This window comes from Puntigrus tetrazona, unplaced genomic scaffold (assembly GCF_018831695.1).
Source record: "Puntigrus tetrazona isolate hp1 unplaced genomic scaffold, ASM1883169v1 S000001056, whole genome shotgun sequence".
Taxonomy (NCBI): domain Eukaryota; kingdom Metazoa; phylum Chordata; class Actinopteri; order Cypriniformes; family Cyprinidae; genus Puntigrus; species Puntigrus tetrazona.
The window spans coordinates 171,711-192,116 of record NW_025048645.1 but is presented as its reverse complement, the minus strand read 5'-3'; the positions used below and the strand labels follow the sequence as shown (position 1 = coordinate 192,116).

The window sequence follows — 20,406 nt, the reverse complement described above, 5'->3', positions numbered from 1 at the left end:
CCCAATGCACATATTTCTCTCTTCCTTGCGAGGCCTCGCAAAACTATACAGAACTGCGGAGAGAATGCAGCAAAAGATGAACTGCAAGCATGAACAAGCTGCCACTAATGCGACTTCACCTTCACCTTCACCTTCACCTTACAGACAGCAGCGTGTGACACGATGGCTCTTGATGAACATTAAAATGCAGATGAAAGCTTTAAGAATCATGAGCGACATTGCTGATGTTCACTGACGTGACACGTGACAACATCAACATGGCGGATGTAGTACATCCGAATTCCATTCATACTACACTCATTCATACTATACAGAACTTGAGAAGTATATTTAAATTAAAATGTAGGAACTAAGTAGTATGCACAAGTATTATGCGAAGATACGCAGCAAAGATACCCATCTCCACCCCCTGGAAGTGGATCTTTTGTTCTGCAGTGAGGGGTTACTGAGACTGGAGGAGGAAGAAGGAAGACGGAAAACGTGCACAGCTTCCGGTTCAGAGAGGTTCCACTCCCATTGAGTTAAAAACACGAATAAATGCACAGCCATTTGCACTCTTTTGAGCTTTTCTGAGCTAACAGACTAATAAAGCGAACATTTCATCTAGTGTCGCATTTAAAGTTTTTTGTGATAGATCAAACACCAGAGGGCACAATCTCCATCTTGAGTGCATCACTTGCCCTTCCTTAACAAACACGTTTACGTCATTTGAAATTAACAATGCTGCAGTTTCCTAAATGTCATGTGATTTTCTGGAAAACAGCAGTCTACAGATCTCCTCTGATTGGCTGACATGTATAGTTGTGCAATGTGAGCACAAGTATTTAAGACCACTGCACTGTGCACCATAGCGAAAGAACACTTGCTCTTCCATCGTCATCGGACAGCTTCTGCGTGATATTCAGCAGACTACCTCATTTGTTGTTTCCAGATTCACTTCAGGTTTGTCAGATTTACTTTATTACATTGAAAGTGGGGAGTGTCTGTAAGCAAGATGATTATAATTAACTGAAACTGAAACAAAAAAATTTAAATCAAGCATTTTAATCAAGCATTGCTTTTTTGATACACTTTTACAAAATGTGTACTGCATGTGTGCTGTGCCCACATTCGGGTCATGTACAGAATAATGGAATCTTATCCTCATTGTCCAGTGCTTTTCAAAAATAAAGGGGTACATATTTCCATGTTTGTTATTACAGATACAAAAAGTGAAGATTTCGTATAGATTTTAGTTTCATTACATGTTTTATTTCACATGTTTATTTATTTTTAAATCTGATGATTTTTTTTTTTTTTGATATTCAAATTTTTAGAGACACACCTGTACATCATACAACCATGAAAAACAATAAGAGAAAATTGTAAGAAAAAAAAAAATTACATTAATAAACATGCAGTGATTACAGGTGCCTGGGAGATTTAAATGATAAGTATCTTTTATATGTCTTTTAGAAGGAGGATAAAAAAAGAGGAAAGGAGTTTAAGACTGATTTAAAATAAGACGGCATGGGTAAGAAATGTAAATCATAATTGGATTATATCAATATCCTATGCATACACTGAGATATTTCAAGATGTTTGTATTTCTGTGATGACATTTGAAGATGAATGTTCTTCTTCAATTATTGCAGGGTCAGTGGAAGAAACACCAGGAGAACAAGGGGATTCACCACTACAAGCAAATCAATGGAAACAAGCACTACTAAAAGTATCTCTTTCTCTATATTCTGTTTAGCATTATTTACAGACCTCCAAAATACTCTCCAGACTTTGTTGAAGAGTTCACAGAACAGCTATCAATGATTTCCTCAGAGTTTTACTGTTTTGCTATAACAGGGGACTTTCATATTCACATTAATAATGCAGAAATCAATAATACAAAATAATTTATTTGACTTAATTCGGCATGTGCATGGACCCACAAACAATCGTGAATCAATCAATCAATCAATCATTTTTATTTATATAGTGCTTTTAACAACACAGGTTGCATCAAAGCACTGTACAGTATAATGTAGAAGAGTACAATGACAGGGATGTATAGTGACGAGAGTGACCAATTTCTTATTAAATGCAGAGACGGTCTCTGTAATCAATTCGACGTTAAATCACTAGAAGTTAAGTGTCCCAACCAAGCAAGCTAGAGGCGACAGCTGCAAGGAAACAAAACCCCATGCATACAGAATGGAGAAAAAAAAACCTTGGGAGAAACCAGACTCAGTTGGGGTCAGTTCTCCTCTGACCGGACGCCCAGCACTTAACTTCCAGTTCAATTTTTAAACGCTGCTGTGTCAGATAGTGTAAATGACTTAGTGTGTGTGTGTGTGTGTGTATCAGGATCTGGTGATCTGTCCACGGGCGCATCTAGGTGTTCTGGTCTCTGATGAACATAATCTCTGTGTGCTGATCCACCATCTAGTCTGGATACAAACTGTGAAAGCAGATTGAGAAAGAGACTAATATTAGCGTAGATGCCATTCTTTTTACGATGTCAAAAGTACATTGTATTTTAGGAGTAGTGTTCCCAGTTCCAGCAAATCTAAGTAATGCAGCCTAAAAATCCTTTAACGGATTTGAATAATAAAAAGTGTGTTGGTGTGTTATGTGTAGGCTAAGTTAAAAAGATGTGTCTTTAATCTAGATTTAAACAGACAGAGTGTGTCTGCCTCCCGAACAGAGTTAAGGAGATGGTTCCAGAGTTTAGGTGCTAGATAGGAAAAAGATCTGCCGCCCGCAGTTGATTTTGATATTCTAGGTATTATCAGATGGCCAGAGTTTTGAGAACGCAGCGGACGTGCAGGACTATAGTGTGATAAGAGCTCGCTCAAGTATTGAGGAGCTAAACCATTCAGGGCTTTATAGGTACTTAATAAGATTTTAAAATCTATCCGATGTTTGATAGGGAGCCAGTGCAGTGTTGACAGAACCGGGCTAATATGATCATACTTCCTAGTTCTAGTAAGGACTCTGGCTGCTGGGTTTTGGACTAGCTGAAGTTTGTTTATCAAGCGTGCAGAACAACCACCCAATAAAGCATTGCAATAATCTAACCTCGAGGTCATAAATGCATGAATTAATATTTCTGCATTAGAGGTTGAAAGCATAGGTCGTAATTTAGATATATTTTTAAGATGGAAAAACACAGTTTTACAGATGCTAGAAACATGATTTTCGAAGGAAAGATTGCGGTCAAACAGCACACCTAGGTTCCTAACTGATGATGAAGAATTAACAGAGCAGCCATCAAGTGATAGGCTGTGTTCTAGATTATTATATGTGGGGTTTTTAGATCCAATTATTAGCACCTCTGTTTTTTCAGAATTTAGCATTAGGAAGTTACTCATCATCCAGCTTTTTATATCGACTATGCATTCTGTTAGATTCTCAGTGAACATACTATATCATGAGTAGAGTCTAAGTGCTAACATCTATTGTCATTAAGGACATAGCACTCTCTGATCACTTCGATCTGGCCACTGAATCTAGATCTGTCTTTGTCAGAAAAATATGCATTCATGAGATCCCAAGTGCACTATTTATGTAGGCTATATCTCTAAAACCAAGGATTTGCTGATCTTCTACTCAATTCCTTTAACTTAAAATTTAAGAATGATTTTGATGATACTACTCTGTGCAAAGGCCAAAAGACAGGCAGACGAAGTATCCCGCTGTTCCTATAGAATACCTTTAGACAAATTCTCGATCTCGAAGGGTGTAATGGCTGGGGAGCAAGAAGACACACAGAGACGTATATTTCCTTACTCCAAAGTTTATTCCAGAATAATTTTCAGAGGGGAGTTTTACCCTTCTAGCCAATGAAACTAAAGATGACATATTTTGTATCCATGCCAAAAGATATGTACTTATATAAGATAAAGGAAATTATGAACATATAAGGAATACTTTTGGACACAGAAAAACACCTATTCTTGTCAAGTATTACAAGCATTCACCCCACACACTAATGACTGGCTGAACCCTTCTAACATGTAGAAAGATGTATAGCTCATATATACTACAGAACACTAGGGGGAGATAAAAAGAAAATCATGTCTAGGAGGAGGGAAAAAGATCAGACAGAAAGAGTCTAAGGGGGGAGAGTGTGTTCAAATCTAACAATAGCCTAGGACTTAAATACACTGCAGATATGCTCACTGAATATAAACTTAACAGAGCACTCAGATCATTAAGATCAAGTCAGTGTCACGGGGTGAAGGAGAGCTCAAAATAAAACCCCGAAGGGTGGTTTTATTACAATACTGAAGTGCTCAAGTCCAAGTTGGTGCTCCCGGTGCTTGATGGTGCTTGATCTTCCTTTTCCAAACTAGTGGTACAGTGGGTCCGTGTGGTGCTCCTCGTGAGTGGGCCAATCGGTCACACACTGCTGTCTGGGAGACAAGAGAAAGGGCGTAAGTGACAAGTCTCATGGAGTCTGGTTCTTCAGGACGCTCGTCACATCAGTTACAAATACCAAGGGTTCACACAAAACAAGGGGAATCTGATAAAGGGGTGCCACACCATATTTTCATTCATATTTATGTTCTCCTATGTAGTTTGTAATTTGTAACATTATCTGTCAGTCTCCACAGGAAGATGAATCCCTGCTGACAGGCAGCTCACTGGCTGACAAGAAGACAACAGAAAGAGAGCAATCTTCTCAAATGCCAGGTACAATCTTTTGAGTTAATTATTAAACGTTTTGGCATTGTACAATAATTGTTGTTTTAAGCAACACTATCTCAACAGTTTGAATCATTGAGGTTTTTGTTTGGATTATTGTACAGTTGGAAGATTAAAATATGGCCTATTAAAAGATATCACTTATTGATTTTTTTTATCTGTAGGTATTTGATAGAATTCCATGTGTAGGAGGCTATTTTGTTCAAATTCAATAACCAGTGTTATATTATATGGTATTATATTTCAGATTTGAATGTTTTTGTTTGATTGTTTGCATTTGTGAACCTACATTTATTCTTAGGTGTTATATGTATCAATCTTATGTACATTTTACCTTGAAAATTTGTGTCAAAATTGTGTACCATCTCTTTAAGAATTCTGGTCCACAAACTTCTATTCACTCACCACCACCTGTCACCTCCTCTCCACATTGACATTTGATTGTATTTCACTCTGGACTTCAATTCCCATTACCCATTGCACTGACGACACACACACACACACAAACAAACAAACACACACGTTCCACTAATCACTTACTCCTCTGATCATACAGCTGCTTCCAATCAGACTCACGCTACATAAGCCTTACACTTTCTCTTACTAACCACTGAGAATTACATAGTGTTTATCACTCTCCTAGCAATAGCTATTGTATGCATTGTCCAAGTCTTCTTCTCTGCTTCTCTGTGGCAGGATTACAGTCATTCATGCTGTTCTGGCATATACACTACATCATTTTGGGTCGCGTTTTTCTGTATAGCTGCAGATATTTCCTGAGACAAAGAAAAAAAAATTGGATAGGGAAAGCTCTGGCTTCGTGTAGACATAGCATCAGTCTGTCATTATCTGATATTTTGGCTAATGTCTCCCTTTCTGTATCATGGAAGAAAGAATGATTTGGTTTTGAACATGTTTGTAATGACAGACATTTTTTGGAGAAACACCTTAAACACCTAAACCAATATCTTCAGTGTTCATTTTATATGTAAGATTATGTAAAGACATTTTACAGTGTAATGCTGTTTTTTTTCTTTTTCAGGTTTACCTGAAGCCACAGAAAAAGTAACAGAAAACAACATACCTGAGCAAATGACTGAGGATGCTGAATCGGTCAAGGTATCAGAAAAGGTATTTGCAGGAAAGTTTTATAGAACAAATTCTGTTATGAAATTCTAGATCAGGGCTGGGGAATTCTTGGAGGGCCACTGTCATAAATCTTTTGTTCCAGATTCATACACATTATGCATGTAATGTAGCCTTTGTCATACAAATTATGCCTGCAGAGTTTAGCTCCAAATCTAATAAAACCCAACCCGGCCCTGAAGTTGCAGTTGCCCAGCCCTATATGATGCAGGCTGATGGGTTCTTAATATGCTAGCTGCTAGCTAACACATTGCTAAAGGGGTAGTTCACCAAAAAAATGTAGATTCTAGTGATGCACTGAATTTTTCTGCAACCTGTCACCAAGCCAGCAGAGGGAGCCCTGACCTCTGGGTGATCTGCATTCACTCCCTCTGCGACAACTTCCTGTCTGAGGACTATAAATTCAGTAGCAGGCCACTCACCTGCAGGTTGCATTGTTCGCCTGTTTTATTGTTGTTTCCGAGTTTCTGAGTTTCCTTGTGTTTTCCTAGTTGTAGATTCTCTGGTTTTGACCCTGCCTGTCTTTGGATATTCTGATTGTTTGCTGCCTGACCTGACCTTCGCCTGTTCTTGGATTTTGTGTTTGCCTCATCTCTGATACTCCTGTTTGCCCTGTTTGACGCCTGCCTGTTTGACCATGCCTTCCTTTTAATAAAAGCCTGCAAATGGATCCGCACGCCTCAGACCGCTCATTCATGACAGAATGCAACCTCACACCAGGATCCAGCGGCTTTTCACCTGATCCATGGCCAGGTAGGACCCTCGCTAGACGTTTATTGGCCCTCAAGCAAGGCACTTGATCAATTGAGGATTATACTCAAGAGTTTCTGGACATGGCTTACCTCTCTGACATACCTGACTGCTTATTGATTGAGTTGTATCATGAGGGAGTAAATCAGCCACTCAAGACAAAACTTGTTCGTGAGGGTCCACGTGAGTCGCTTGCACAGTTTATTGAGTTCGGTTTAGTGACTGTGGGGTCAGCTTTCACGTTGGGTGTTGAGGAGGAAAAGGATACAGCATCAAATCCAGTAATGGCCGCCTTCCCCGAGCCGCTGCCCAAGATGGCCGCCTTCCCCGAGCCGCTGCCCAAGATGGCCGCCTTCCCCGAGCCGCTGCCCAAGATGGCCGCCTTCCCCGAGCCGCTGCCCAAGATGGCCGCCTTCCCCGAGCCGCTGCCCAAGATGGCCGCCTTCCCCGAGCCGCTGCCCAAGATGGTCGCCGCCTGCCCAGAGCCGCTTCCCAAGGTGGTCGCAGCCTGCCCAGAGCCGCTTCCCAAGGTGGTCGCAGCCTGCCCAGAGCCGCTTCCCAAGGTGGTCGCAGCCTGCCCAGAGCCGCTTCCCAAGGTGGTCGCCGCCTGCCCAGAGCCGCTTCCCAAGGTGGTCGCCGCCTGCCCAGAGCCGCTTCCCAAGGTGGTCGCCGCCTGCCCAGAGCCGCTTCCCAAGATGGTCGCCGCCTGCCCAGAGCCGCTTCCCAAGATGGTCGCCGCCTGCCCAGAGCCGCTTCCCAAGATGGTCGCCGCCTGCCCAGAGCCGCTTCCCAAGATGGTCGCCGCCTGCCCTGCAAAGCCTCCAGTGCCCGCGCCTCGTGCAAAGCCTCCAGTGCCCGCGCCTCGTGCAAAGCCTCCAGTGCCCGCGCCTCGTGCAAAGCCTCCAGTGCCCGCGCCTCGTGCAAAGCCTCCAGTGCCCGCGCCTCCGCAAAGCCTCCAGTGCCCGCGCCTCGTGCAAAGCCTCAAGTTCTCCCACCCTCCCACCCTTGCTACACGTCGTCAATGGATCCCAGCAACCCCTGCACTCATCCTCTGCCCTCCACCTGGAGCTCGCCACGGGTCTGTCAGTCTCCATCGCCGCCGTGGGTGAAGGATCCCTCGCTTCATCGTTCCTCCTCCGAGTCCCAGACTCCACCTCGGCTTGTAGACCCGTCGGCTTCCCTTAGGCTCCTAGCTCCCTCCTCTCCACCGTGCTCCGTCAATCCACCAGCTTCACCAGGCTCCATCGTCTCTCCGGCTCCGCCTTGGTCGCTCGTCGACCATCCGTCGCCTCAGGATTCCACTCCTACAGCTTCGCCTCGTCCCTCCATCCCTCCGGCTCTGTCAGGCTCCTCCCTCCCCCCGGCTCCACATCAGTCCTCTGTCACTCTGGCTCCGCCACGTCCTTCTCGTCCCCCGTCTCCGCATCAGTCGCCAAAGCCTGCGGTATCGCCTGGGACCTCCAGCGCCTCTGCATCACCCTGGCTCATCGGCTCTCCGCCTCCGCCTCAGTCTCCGCGACCACCTGCTCCGCCGCCATCGGTCGGTCCCATGGAATTGATGGCCACTACCTCTCCATGGCTCCTCCCTCCGTCGGCTCCACCACTGACCTTCATGGCTGGCCTCTGGATCGCCTCCCGCTCCGGACTCCTCCCGTCTTCTCCCTGGCTCCTCCCACCGTCTCTTCCGCCCTGGACTCCGTTTGCTGACTCCCTCCCGGAACCCCCTCCCAAGCTCCCAGTTTTGTTTTATTTTGTTTGTTTTGTGGAGCGCCAGGAGTCGCTCCTAGGAGGGGGGCTATGTCACCAAGCCAGCAGAGGGAGCCCTGACCTCTGGGTGATCTGCATTCACTCCCTCTGCGACAACTTCCTGTCTGAGGACTATAAATTCAGTAGCAGGCCACTCACCTGCAGGTTGCATTGTTCGCCTGTTCTATTGTTGTTTCCGAGTTTCTGAGTTTCCTTGTGTTTTCCTAGTTGTAGATTCTCTGGTTTTGACCCTGCCTGTCTTTGGATATTCTGATTGTTTGCTGCCTGACCTGACCTTCGCCTGTTCTTGGATTTTGTGTTTGCCTCAACTCTGATACTCCTGTTTGCCCTGTTTGACGCCTGCCTGTTTGACCATGCCTTCCTTTTAATAAAAGCCTGCAAATGGATCCGCACGCCTCAGACCGCTCATTCGTGACACAACCATAATTATTTGGTCAAAAATAATTAAATTAATTCCACCAAACAATGATGTGACGCAATCAAATAAAGTCATGAATATGCAGTGTATAAGCATTTAAAGCTGTCTGAGAAAAATGCAAAAATTATTACAAGCACAGAGAGCGAGTGGCTGATTAGTACTGCATCTGCATCTTATGAGAAGTGGAAGAGATGGTTGTTGCTGGCTATTGTATTATGCTTGTCTTCAAACTGGCTTAATCATTAGATACCAGGCAGACCCATTGATAATTTTCCTTTCAACCCTACATCTGGAGAGCCTTGTGTTCAAAAGGGTAGCTGCACTCATTTCCACCTTTCACCTTACATATCTATAGACAGCGAAATGTCAAAGTTCAAATGAACCAATTCAAACGGTAAACACAAATTCTTAAATTATGTAATCTGAATGAAACATGCAGACAGACTCGCACACTGCAAATATGACCAAATGGTTTCGCCAAAAACAAAGCACTAATTTATCAATGTATCAGTGGATTGCTGGTCCCTGGGTAAGCATGACCTGATTCCTGAGCAGTGCTAGATATTGTGTCCAACTGGGATCTCTCTATTGTCCTGGCTGAACTTCAGGGAGGTCTCTTTGAGCTGCTGGAATCGGTTGAGTTTAGTCTGCTAGGCAGATGTCCTGATCGGAGCATTTGCAGTGAACAAAGAGTGCCATTTGTACAGGCTGGCCTACTGTAACATTGTCCTGAAACCCTTGCCTGGATACATGCCCACGATTCTCACTACAGCTTTCCAGGACCAAGTGAAGAACCTACAAGTGCTGCCCCTAGAGGAGGCAGATCGAGCCTTGGTGTTGCTGTGTCCTGTAAAAGTGCTATGTATGTACATGGACAGCGCTCAGAGCGTTAGATGCATCTGTTGGTTCCTCAGCAAGAATAATTGGATGCACACTGTCTGGTTATATACCTGTAGGTACAGGGAGTGTCTTGGCATGCAAAATCCACTAGGAAATTTTCTCTTGAACTCAGAAATGATTGGGGTTCCCAAGTAGACCCATGATGTCTTCGCGTCATAACTCGTAGTGACCAAAAGATAGGAAAGTCTCAGTTATGTATGTAACCCTCATTCACTGATGGAATGTGTGTTCATTCCTGTTAGCCTTTCTTGACACCTGATGACAAACATTATGTGCGTAATGTGCCTCGGTGAGAAGTATGCATGGTCAGCCCTTGATAGGGTTGTTTGCAGGCATTCAAGCACTTTTCCATGAAAAAACTTCACTCCCTTTTCACAAGAGAATCAGAACAGGACCAACTGTGGTTGAGGCAAGTTTGAGAAACTTGTGAGCTATGGTTAAGCATTGATGTCTCATCGCTTTCAAGCTATCTCTAAGTTGCATGGAGGTGGCGCAAAGCCAGAGGAGAAGGAGAGATCTCAGAGTTGTTATCCAGAGTAATCCACTCGGATGTCCTAAGTGAGGGACGTAGTTAGGTTTACTCTCAATTTATAGAGTTGTTAGGATTGCAAAGATAATAAGCAGCCAGACTATTTGTCATTGGTGTGGAGTAGGGTAAGGGTAGCACACACACACGAACATCAAACACCGTCACAAGACCGGACAAAGAAATACTGAATGGAAAGGAACTTCTAAAAATAATGGGCTTAATTAATGACACACCAGAACATAATCATACAATCAAGGTAAGACAGAAACTAAGTCACTGAACACATGGTAAAGTTAATATGAGAAATGAAAGAGAGGGGTCAAACATCATTTCTGGTTTCTAACAATACTTGATGAAACAATTAAAGTGCCAGTAATATTGCAAGTAAAGTCAGTTGGACATTTGGTGGTAAGTAATGGAGTAAATTATAATCTCAGAAAATTAGAGTTAAGCCATGTTTTGATTTATTTTCAATTTGGGTGGAGGAAAACCTGCATGACATGTAAGTTTGAATGTCATCAGCATAAAAATGATAACTAAAGCCATGATGCTGAACCTGATGATTCCAATAATTCTGAAATGAATGGTAAGTGTAAAATGGGCTGATAATTGGATAACACTGAGGGATCAAGGTTTCTTGAGAACCCTAACCCTGACAGAACTGACCCAAGAAAATTTTCAACAGACTCACACAATACAAACACTAATAAATCACTACAATAATAAAAGTCACAACTCTAACACAAATAAACAATAACAAAATGCAATACAACAAACAAGTTAATTAGGCACAGTGGAAGCAACAAAAAAACACCATATTAAGAATTGAGGAAAAAATTATATATAATTTTTTTGTTTGTTTTGAAACAGAGAGAAAACAAGGATGTTGGAACAACCAGACATCAAGATGAACATGTACAACAAGAAAAGACTAAAGAAGAAAAATTAGAGCATCTATATAGCAGACTTCATCTTGAAGACAGACGCAACAACAAACTGAGAGCTGCAGATGTTCTTCAGATAACAGCACATTCATTACAGTTCCATGAGTCTTGTGATGAGAAGGAGTTGGTTCTGAGTTTCCTACAAAAAATACTAATGATGGACTACAGAGCAAGATACATTAAAACTAAAGAGACCAAGGAAGAACACACACAACAAAGAGACAATGACTCACCAGAAGATGAGAATGATATTTTCAAAGCAATATATTTTTCTAACAAAGGAACAAGACAATCTGACCGAATTGACCCGATGGATATACAGATGGCCGTGCTTCACTGTGCCGATGGTTTTCTTAAGCAGCTTATAGTGACTAAACTGTCCCAATGTCAGTATGCTCTGCCTTTACTTGTACATGATCCATTCACACAACAGACTGAGTTTCCTCTCTGGACATTTAGACAAATCAACAAGAGCTGGAAAATGAGAAATGCCAACAATGAAATCATCAGTCACATCCAACCAATCTACAAAGCTCAAACTCCAATGGTGTCTTTTTTCAGGTTTGGCTCTGTGTCTTCATCAAAATCTCATCTGATGAACAATCTGATCAATGAGAAACACAACACATTCTTCCACAGGGACTGCCCAGGCAGCAGCAAAAGCAAAATCCTGATGGATGGAGTGGTGGAGATTGCTTGGTTCTGTCCCTCTGGGAAAGACACAGATAAATTCACTGAGTGTGTTGCGTTTTGTAATCTTCACGGTGATGCAGGAGACCATGAGAAACAGCTGCAGATCCTTACTGAAATGGCGTCAGTAAATGTTTTTCTTCTACCACAACTGGATAGGAATGATAGACATACAACAACAATAATCCAAAACCTATACAGGAATCCAAAGCCACTCATTTGCCTTTTTACTGAAGATGTATGTACTCTAACTGAGATGAAAAAAAGAAAATACAAAATTGGTTTGAAAGAACGTAATCAGTCTGATGTATCTGAAGAACTCAGAAAAACTATTGGTAAATGTCTCTTAGAATCATCTTCCACTTTCAGACTTGAAGACGTGTCTAAACTCTCAGACATCAGAGTAGATGAGAAAGATGAAGATGGCTGCAGGAGAGGAAGAGTAGCAGCGCATAAGATGATTAATTTACTGGAGAAGAAAGACCTGACAAAAGTCAAAGAATCATTTCTGCCCTGTCAGGGGAAACTGTGGCATCAGTGGAGTCAGAAGAACAAAGAACTACATCGACCTCAAACAGATATGACAGAAATGGAAATGAGTAGAAAACGAACAGAAATGAAGGAAATCCGTGAGCAGCAGCATGAATCTGATATCAGCAATTTTATGAAGCTCTTTATTGAAGAAATGAATTCAGATTCTGCAAACAAGATGTTTTTCCTTAAATGGCTCAGAATCTTTCTTGATGAATATATCTCAGCTGACCTTCATGCTTTACATCATAAGTATGATGAAAAGTGGTCAACGGTGTTAAAACTGAAAGAGAGCAATGAAAAATCTGAACATTTTAAAGCTGAACAAGCTGACCTTGAAAGGATATCTGAGGAACTTCAAGCTGCAGCCTTTGGTTTGGAGCACATCATGAGGGAGATTGGTCAAATCTATGAATCATGCTCATCTTTGAAGAAGAACAAGAAAGACCTGCAGTCTGACTTGTCTTCTCTCCCGAGTCTTGCAGCAGAAATGATGATCTCCGGATTTCCACTGGAGATGATGGATGGAGATGCTGCTCATGTTCCTGTGATCTGGATTTCTGCTGTTCTAGATGAACTCATCCGGAAACTGGGAGACCAGAGAGTCTTTGTGCTGTCAGTTTTAGGAATTCAGAGTTCTGGGAAATCCACTATGCTGAATGCCATGTTTGGACTGCAGTTTGCCGTCAGTGCTGGCAGGTGCACCAGAGGAGCTTTCATGCAGCTGGTCAGAGTGTCAGACGAGATGAGAAGGCTGCTTACCTTTGACTATATTCTAGTTGTTGATACTGAGGGTCTTCGTGCTCTAGAACTGGCTGGAAGATCAACAAGACATCATGACAATGAATTAGCCACATTTGTTGTTGGTCTTGGAAATCTCACACTGATCAACATCTTTGGGGAAAACCCATCTGAGATGCAGGACATTCTTCAGATTGTTGTTCAGGCGTTCCTGAGGATGAAGAGGGTCAAACTGAATCCCAGCTGTGTGTTTGTTCATCAGAATGTCTCAGATGTCACAGCTGTAGAGAAAAACATGGAGGGTAGGAGACGACTGCAGGAGAAACTGGATGAGATGACAAAACTTGCTGCTAAAAGAGGAAGTCTGTAATGCAGAAAGTTTCAGTGATATAATTAGATTTGATGTTCAGAACGATGTGAAGTATTTTACTCAGCTCTGGGAGGGAAGCCCACCCATGGCACCACCAAATCCAAACTACTGTGAGAACATTCAAGAACTTAAAAAAACAATTATGTCTCATGCCTCAAAATCGCATGGCATGAGGCTTACACACTTCAAAGATCGCATTAAAGATCTCTGGGAAGCTTTACTGAAGGAACGATTCGTCTTCAGCTTTAGAAATTCTCTGGAGATATCAGCCTACAGGAAACTGGAGACTGAATACAGCAAGTGGTCCTGGAGTCTTGAGTGCCATGATGGAAACTGAGAACAAGTTACACAACAAAATAGAAAATGAAGCAATTCATGAGGTTGTGAAACTGACCTTCAAAGAGAACTCAAGAAGACAAGTGATGATGTGGAAAAATCCATGTCTGAGTTCTTTGATAAAGACACAGATGCAGATTTTCTGATTCAATGGAAAATGTCATTTGAAACTAAAATCAAAGATGTCCAGGAAAACATTGTGAGAGAAACAAAGAGGAAATTAAATGAGGTTCTTCAGCAGCGTGACCTGAAGAAAAAGATTGATGCTCAGAGGACACATCATGAAAACACCCTCTTGGAAAAAAGCAAAGAACTTGCCTTAAAACTCAAAGACAAAGCAAATGATGATGAAACGCCGCAGAAGGAGTTTGATTTGTTTTGGAAACAGTATGTTAAAATCATCATCAGAGACTCTCCTGCAATCAAAGAGATTGACATACTGACAGATGTCAAAATCCTCCTCAGTGACATCTATAAAAGTGCTCCTATAAACCCCTGGGGGGACAGCAAGGATATTTTCACTGTACTGAGTTTTTCTGATTATGTAACGGTAAAGAAATCAGGTGGATTTACTGGAGTTTTCAAAAATGCCTACAGAATAACTAGAGAAAAAATTGGTTCCATTCTGTCTAAAGAGGATGAAGCCCAAATAAGATCATTTGTCACAGATGTTTCTCTGCAGACAGACAAAATGATTCAGTCATTTAACATTTCAAAGATGGGCTACAACAAAAGTTGCATTCAGAAACTCACAGATTATATCAAGGCAAGAGAAATTGAACAAGAGGAAGCATCAGTGCATTATGTCTTCAACAATGAATTCTTCATGGATTTGGTTCTATCCATCTCTAAGAGAGCAAACAAGATGATCATTGACCAGCACAGACTGTTCAGGAAGCCAATGATCCTGTAATATATGTTGAGAAGAAAAGAGAGGAATACTATAGTATTTTCCAAAAACACCTCCATGGTGCTGCATCAGCTGTCATTTTTGGTGAGATTATCTGTCAAAAACTCAAAGAACCTGTTAAGCAAAGTGTCTACAAGAAGACAGCCAGAGATTTATCAGATGAAATGAAAACAAACTGTGCATCATTAAATGGAAACAGATCAAATCTGGAGAAACACATCCTGAAGACACTGGCAGAAAAGGAGGATTTTGTAAATTACATGGACTACATTATAAATCCCAGAGGTCACTTCGAGAGTTTTATCAGAGATGAAGTCAGACAGTATATTACTAGTGAGTTCAGTGTCAGTGTTTCACCCAAGATGAAGAAGAACATTGAACTCCTGAAGAAGAAAATAGTAGAAGCAGCACATGAATCTACTGAACATGTTCAACTGAACAGAGGAGATGCTGGTTTGTGGCTGAAGGGTTTTTCAGAGAAGCTCTCAGGTGTGCTGATCTTCTCTGAAAAAGACCTCAGTGGAGTGAAACATGATGATGTTGATGATTTCAACCTCCTAGAAGATGTGATAACAAAAGAAATTCCTGCTATAATGACTGAAATCAGTAAAGAGTTTAACACACATGCATTTGATGACAAATTGGACCTCAAGTTCAGGCCAGATAAGCTTCTGATTGATCACTTCTGTCAGTGCTGCTGGGTTCAGTGTCCATTCTGTACAGCCATCTGCACCAACACCAGAGAAGACCATCCTGGAGATCACAATGTCCCCTTCCATCGAGTGGATGGAATCAAAGGTTGGCATTACCATGGAACCGAGCACCTCAGTGCTGATATTTGCACAACTTTAGTGAACAGTGGTAAAAGATTTTGTGCATCAGGTAAATGGTTTCCATATAAACAATACAGAGAAGCAGAAGGAGTTTATGCAGAATGGAGCATCACCCCTGATGCCTCTGAGCTTCCGTACTGGAAATGGTTTGTGTGCAGGTTTAGGGAAGATCTAGAAAAGCTGCACAATAAAAAATTCAAGGGAAAAGGTGAGATCCCAAATGAATGGGAAAAGCTCAAAAAAGATTGTGCTATTCAGAGTTTGGATACATACTTTTAAAAATGCATACATACATACATAACAGAGCAATGCATATACTGCATGTGCAGAACATAATATAAAGCAGGGTTTAGTGGCCTGTTTCGTAAAACAAGTTCACCAAATCAGCCAGGCTTATTTTAGTTAGTCTGACTTATCGTCAGTAAATTTGGTTCCATATAGCAAAAGATCAAATCCAAGATCAGCCACAACGGCTGTCCATAGAGTAGTTCAGAAGAAATCCAAAAGTTGAAGTGAATAGTAAATCAGAAACATTGACCAGTTGAGATGACCTCAAAATTAAGTTGATACAAAAACCCTATTAAGATGTATAAGCAAATGTTTCTCAATAAAAGTTTGAGTATGCATGGGGAGAACAAAGACTTCCAGCTCACAAGTGTCAAACTTCCCACTCCCCCTATTCTCTAATATATGTAACTTCACTGATAATGCCTCCCTTACGTTCCCTCATGGCTGGGAGTGAAATTTCTACTTACAAAAGTAAGGTAACAGCTTACTAGACCTTTTACAAAACTATGTGTAAAACCAAATTAATATTTTTTTATATATTATCAGGTGTGGTCAGGTGTTAATTTGCACTTAACATTCAAAGTCTTAATGTGATGGGGCCCTAAGTAGCCACTTAGTTCACTTATACATTGGACCGGCTCTGAAGTCGAAGTGGTGGGTTTTCTTTAGAAAACCATTCTTAATCATGGGACATTTAACAAAGGAATATAACTGTACGAGTCTGCCTAGCACTCCAGGGCCTCTCTTTTTGAAAGTTCATTAGACTTTGCGTGTCAATCTGCAGAATCGGCAAAGGACCTCAAGACAGAGAATCGTCCTCACCGTCGCCGTGAGCACAGTTGTGCCGTATGTGTAACTTGTGTAAAAGGTAAAAAATTTTAGTGTAATGGTCTTTCATCAAAATGTCTTTGTTTTTTGAATTAATAATTGTTTATTATTAATTCAAGAAGTAGGTAATATGAGCTCTAGTTTTTTTTTTGTGATGTTGTGTAAGGATGTGTTAGTAAACTGTGATAGTTTGACCAACTTTGTCCTTTAAAAATAATTAGCTTAGCATGACTAACAACCTCTTGTATGCATAGATGCAGTTAAATATCTTCTTTATGATTGTTTTTTTCCCTGTATATGTGCACATTTATTAATGTCACCAGAGAATACATTGTTGCACAGTAAACACAATGCATGCACTGCAAAATTTTGTCTTGTGATTTACTACTTTTAAAGAGTATTGCAGGTTAGAGACCCCAGTGAGTTGATTTATAGAAAAGTAATGCGTTCCACTTGATATTAGGTGGCCTTAACTACTTACATTACTTATATTTAAAAAAAAAATACCTATATGTACTTACATTTATAATTACCCTTTTGACCCATCCAGTACACCTTAACCCACCCTTAAACCTACCCATATCACCAAACCTGTCCATAACCTATCCCATAACCCACCTCAATAGCAGCAAAAGTGTTTTGCAGTACAATATGAACACAATAAGTACATTATACTTATTTTTGGTACATAGTTAAGGCCAACTAATATACAGTGTGACCACATAATGAAGTAACTTCATCTTGTAAATATACATTAAAATGTGTATTAAATTAAAATACAATTAATGCTTCTGTAGGCATTGTTGTGAGAGAATTTTACTAAACTTTACTAAAGATGCCCAAACTATGCTCTGTGCAACTGATACTTGACTGCCATTGGCTTATTTGCGTTCAAAGAGAGGGGCTTACGGATAAATCAGTTATGAGCCTGCTATGCAACCATGAGAGCAGGGATAGGCCAGGATTAGACAGAACAACAGTCAGAGATTACAAATAGAGAAGTTTAAGGAGAACCGGTGGAGAATGGCAGAAAGTTGACTATTAGGCCCCACTTCACTTATCAGTACATGCAGAAAACATGTGCATATACACCTAGCTTATAAACTATTCACATATACTATTGGATGTTCAATATACCCATGCACACTAATATGAAATCCATATGCATATACACTTGCATATAATTTGCATATACAAATAAACTAAAGCACGTATACACCTATAGGCACTTGCACATACATATAAACTTGATGTGCACATACACACCCATTAAACACTTGCACAAGCATACGAAATACAATTCAAAATGATTCAGATTTTTAAGTTTCTAAAATTGGTCTTCAGCAATAATGTCATCCCACAAAGCAAGTTGAATTTGTCAATTTTATCAGCAATCTAACAATTCATTACTTTGCCTTCAAAAAGTTTATTTTTATGTTTGCCATTTCCTGCATTTTCTGAGCTGCTTTAGAGGTTGCTTTTGAATTCTTTCAAATGAATGTTTACAGGATTGTTGTAAATGACTAGTGGGGCTAACTGACTAATTGTTATGACGGCGAGGAGGCAACGAATCTGCAGGGTTTATTTGACAAATACCAAAGACAGGAATCAAGTTAAAGCAAAGGGTCGGCAACGGAAAGCAGTCAGACCAAGTACCAAGTTCGTGGGCAGTCCTTAGGCAACGTAAATAAACAGGCAGTGGGTCAGAACACAGTCGGGCAATCCAGAACTGCAGACAGATCAAAGGGGCAAATCCAAACAGTAAAGAGAACAAACAGGCAGAGATCATACACAATGAGACAGGCAAGATAAATCAGAGAAACGCTCAGTAAGGCAGGATAAGCTGGCGATACTTTGCATAGAGCTTACTGAGCTTCCTGGTTGGCCAAACAGGAAATGACCGCAGAGGGAGTGTAGTCGAGTCAGTACTCCGGTGACGGCTCCCTCTGCTGTCACCGATATATAAAGGGATGTATTACAGTTTAATAATTAGTCACTTTAAATGTTAAAGGTCATTTTAATTAAAATATGTTTAAAAAGTGCTACTATGATGGGTGCCCCGGGTCGCGGGACGCCCAGACTTCCCTCTCCCCAGACACTTCCTCCAGCTCTTCCAGGGGAACACTGAGGAGCTCCCAGGCCAGCCGAGAGACATAGTCCCTCCAGCGCGTGCTAGGTCTTTCCCAGGGCCTCCTCCCGGTGGGACTTTAGGTTTCTATTTTAGTTTCTACAGGTGCAAAAACCCAACGAATAAAGCATTATAAAGCATTAAAATCAATTCAAATGACTCTTGCCCTTCAACTGAGTCATTGAGGTGAATTAAACTTATCGTTCCATGATCAGCTGAAGTGTGAAGAATTTGAAGAGAGATTAGACAATGTCAATGTTTGAGTGTGATGCAATGTTAAATCCACAGCGTTGTTGGTGTTGCCGCTGTACTGTGCTCTGTTTTGGAAAAGCCCAAGCGCTGTAGCTGTAAGGGCTTTTAAAAGCTGGTTTCCCGCTTCCAAACAAACTGACTTACTCTACTGTGATCGAGCTGGCTTACCTCCAGCTGCTCCTAAAGGTACTGCATGTGATTCAAATACACGATGCCATGAAATCAAAAAGAAACCTAAAGGGCTTAAGCACAACCATGAAGTTACAAAGTACACACAAAATAACTACTCAAATACAGTAGAGTAAATGTAATTCATTACTTTCCACCTCTGAGTGATACTAAAAGTCTATTTAAATGTTATGCAAAATTGATTGTAGCACACTTTTTTTTGTGCAGCAGTTATAAACACTTTGATACTTTATATATGTCACATTCCTGGTGTAATAATGAGCAAAAAGATGTAAAACTATTCAGATAACATTCCAAGCATAAACTCGGGAAGCAGACGAACTGAAGACAATCATTGGCACTGAATCCCGGGACAGGAAATATAGGGCTGAACACACTGTAAGTACAAGATGTAAGAATGGGAGAACTCAAGACACAAATGAACAATCATGGGGAGACGAGAGGGCACACAGGACACAAGGAAAAGTCAGACATTAGCCAAGTTGAATTATCAGTAATCCAACAATGAATGACTTATAGAGCAACGTTTTTATTGATTGTACTCCGACAACATCCAGTGTCAGTATCTAGTGAGAGAGACAGAAGACAATCAGCATGGTTTTTATTGCATATGTTAAGTTATTTTACATTGTACGCATTTTACGTGCACTTATACATTTGGGGTCTTAGCTATGATTTTTATGAATTATATAAAAGCAGTTATTAAAAGTGAGACTGACTAGAGTCTTAATTTCCACAATTGCTGGGTGCTGTATTTGCGCTGGAGGTTTATGAGGAAATGGTAGCATTGTTACTTCTAGCTTCAGGTCACAGACAAGACTTAAGGCTGAAAATAGCTTGCACCGACCATACCATGCCACTGTTTTGTCTCACCAGCTTATTTTAAATAATTAGTATAAAAGCTGCTTACATATTCTATTTTAACTAAACATATTCTATTTTATCCCCCCCCCCCCAAAAGCTTGCATTTGGATTTCCATTGATAGGCTCCTTCACAGAAATCGCTTCTTAAAAGTGACTTGATTGTGATAGTGAACATTGTTGTTACAATCTGTTAAAATCCCCAGTTAAACACTGGCCACAGACTGACGGGCCTGCAGTGATTCTGTGAATGGCTAGAAGTGACTGCACATGTGCATGTCTGTCAGAGAGAGAGAGAGAGAGAGAGAGAGA

General features: G+C 41.2%; 1 protein-coding gene across 1 annotated transcript; it reads left to right on the top strand.

Annotated features, from left to right (window-relative positions):
- The first annotated feature begins 865 nt into the window (after positions 1–865).
- Positions 866–16,134, top strand: LOC122340437 (interferon-induced very large GTPase 1-like). The gene is given in 10 exon segments (XM_043234061.1): positions 866–942; positions 1,456–1,513; positions 1,635–1,711; positions 4,584–4,671; positions 5,726–5,802; positions 11,064–13,451; positions 13,453–13,784; positions 13,786–13,850; positions 13,853–14,695; positions 14,698–16,134. Coding segments are annotated over 9 exon segments (5,004 nt in total). The 5' UTR covers positions 866–942; positions 1,456–1,509; the 3' UTR covers positions 15,828–16,134.
- Positions 16,135–20,406: the final 4,272 nt, after the last annotated feature.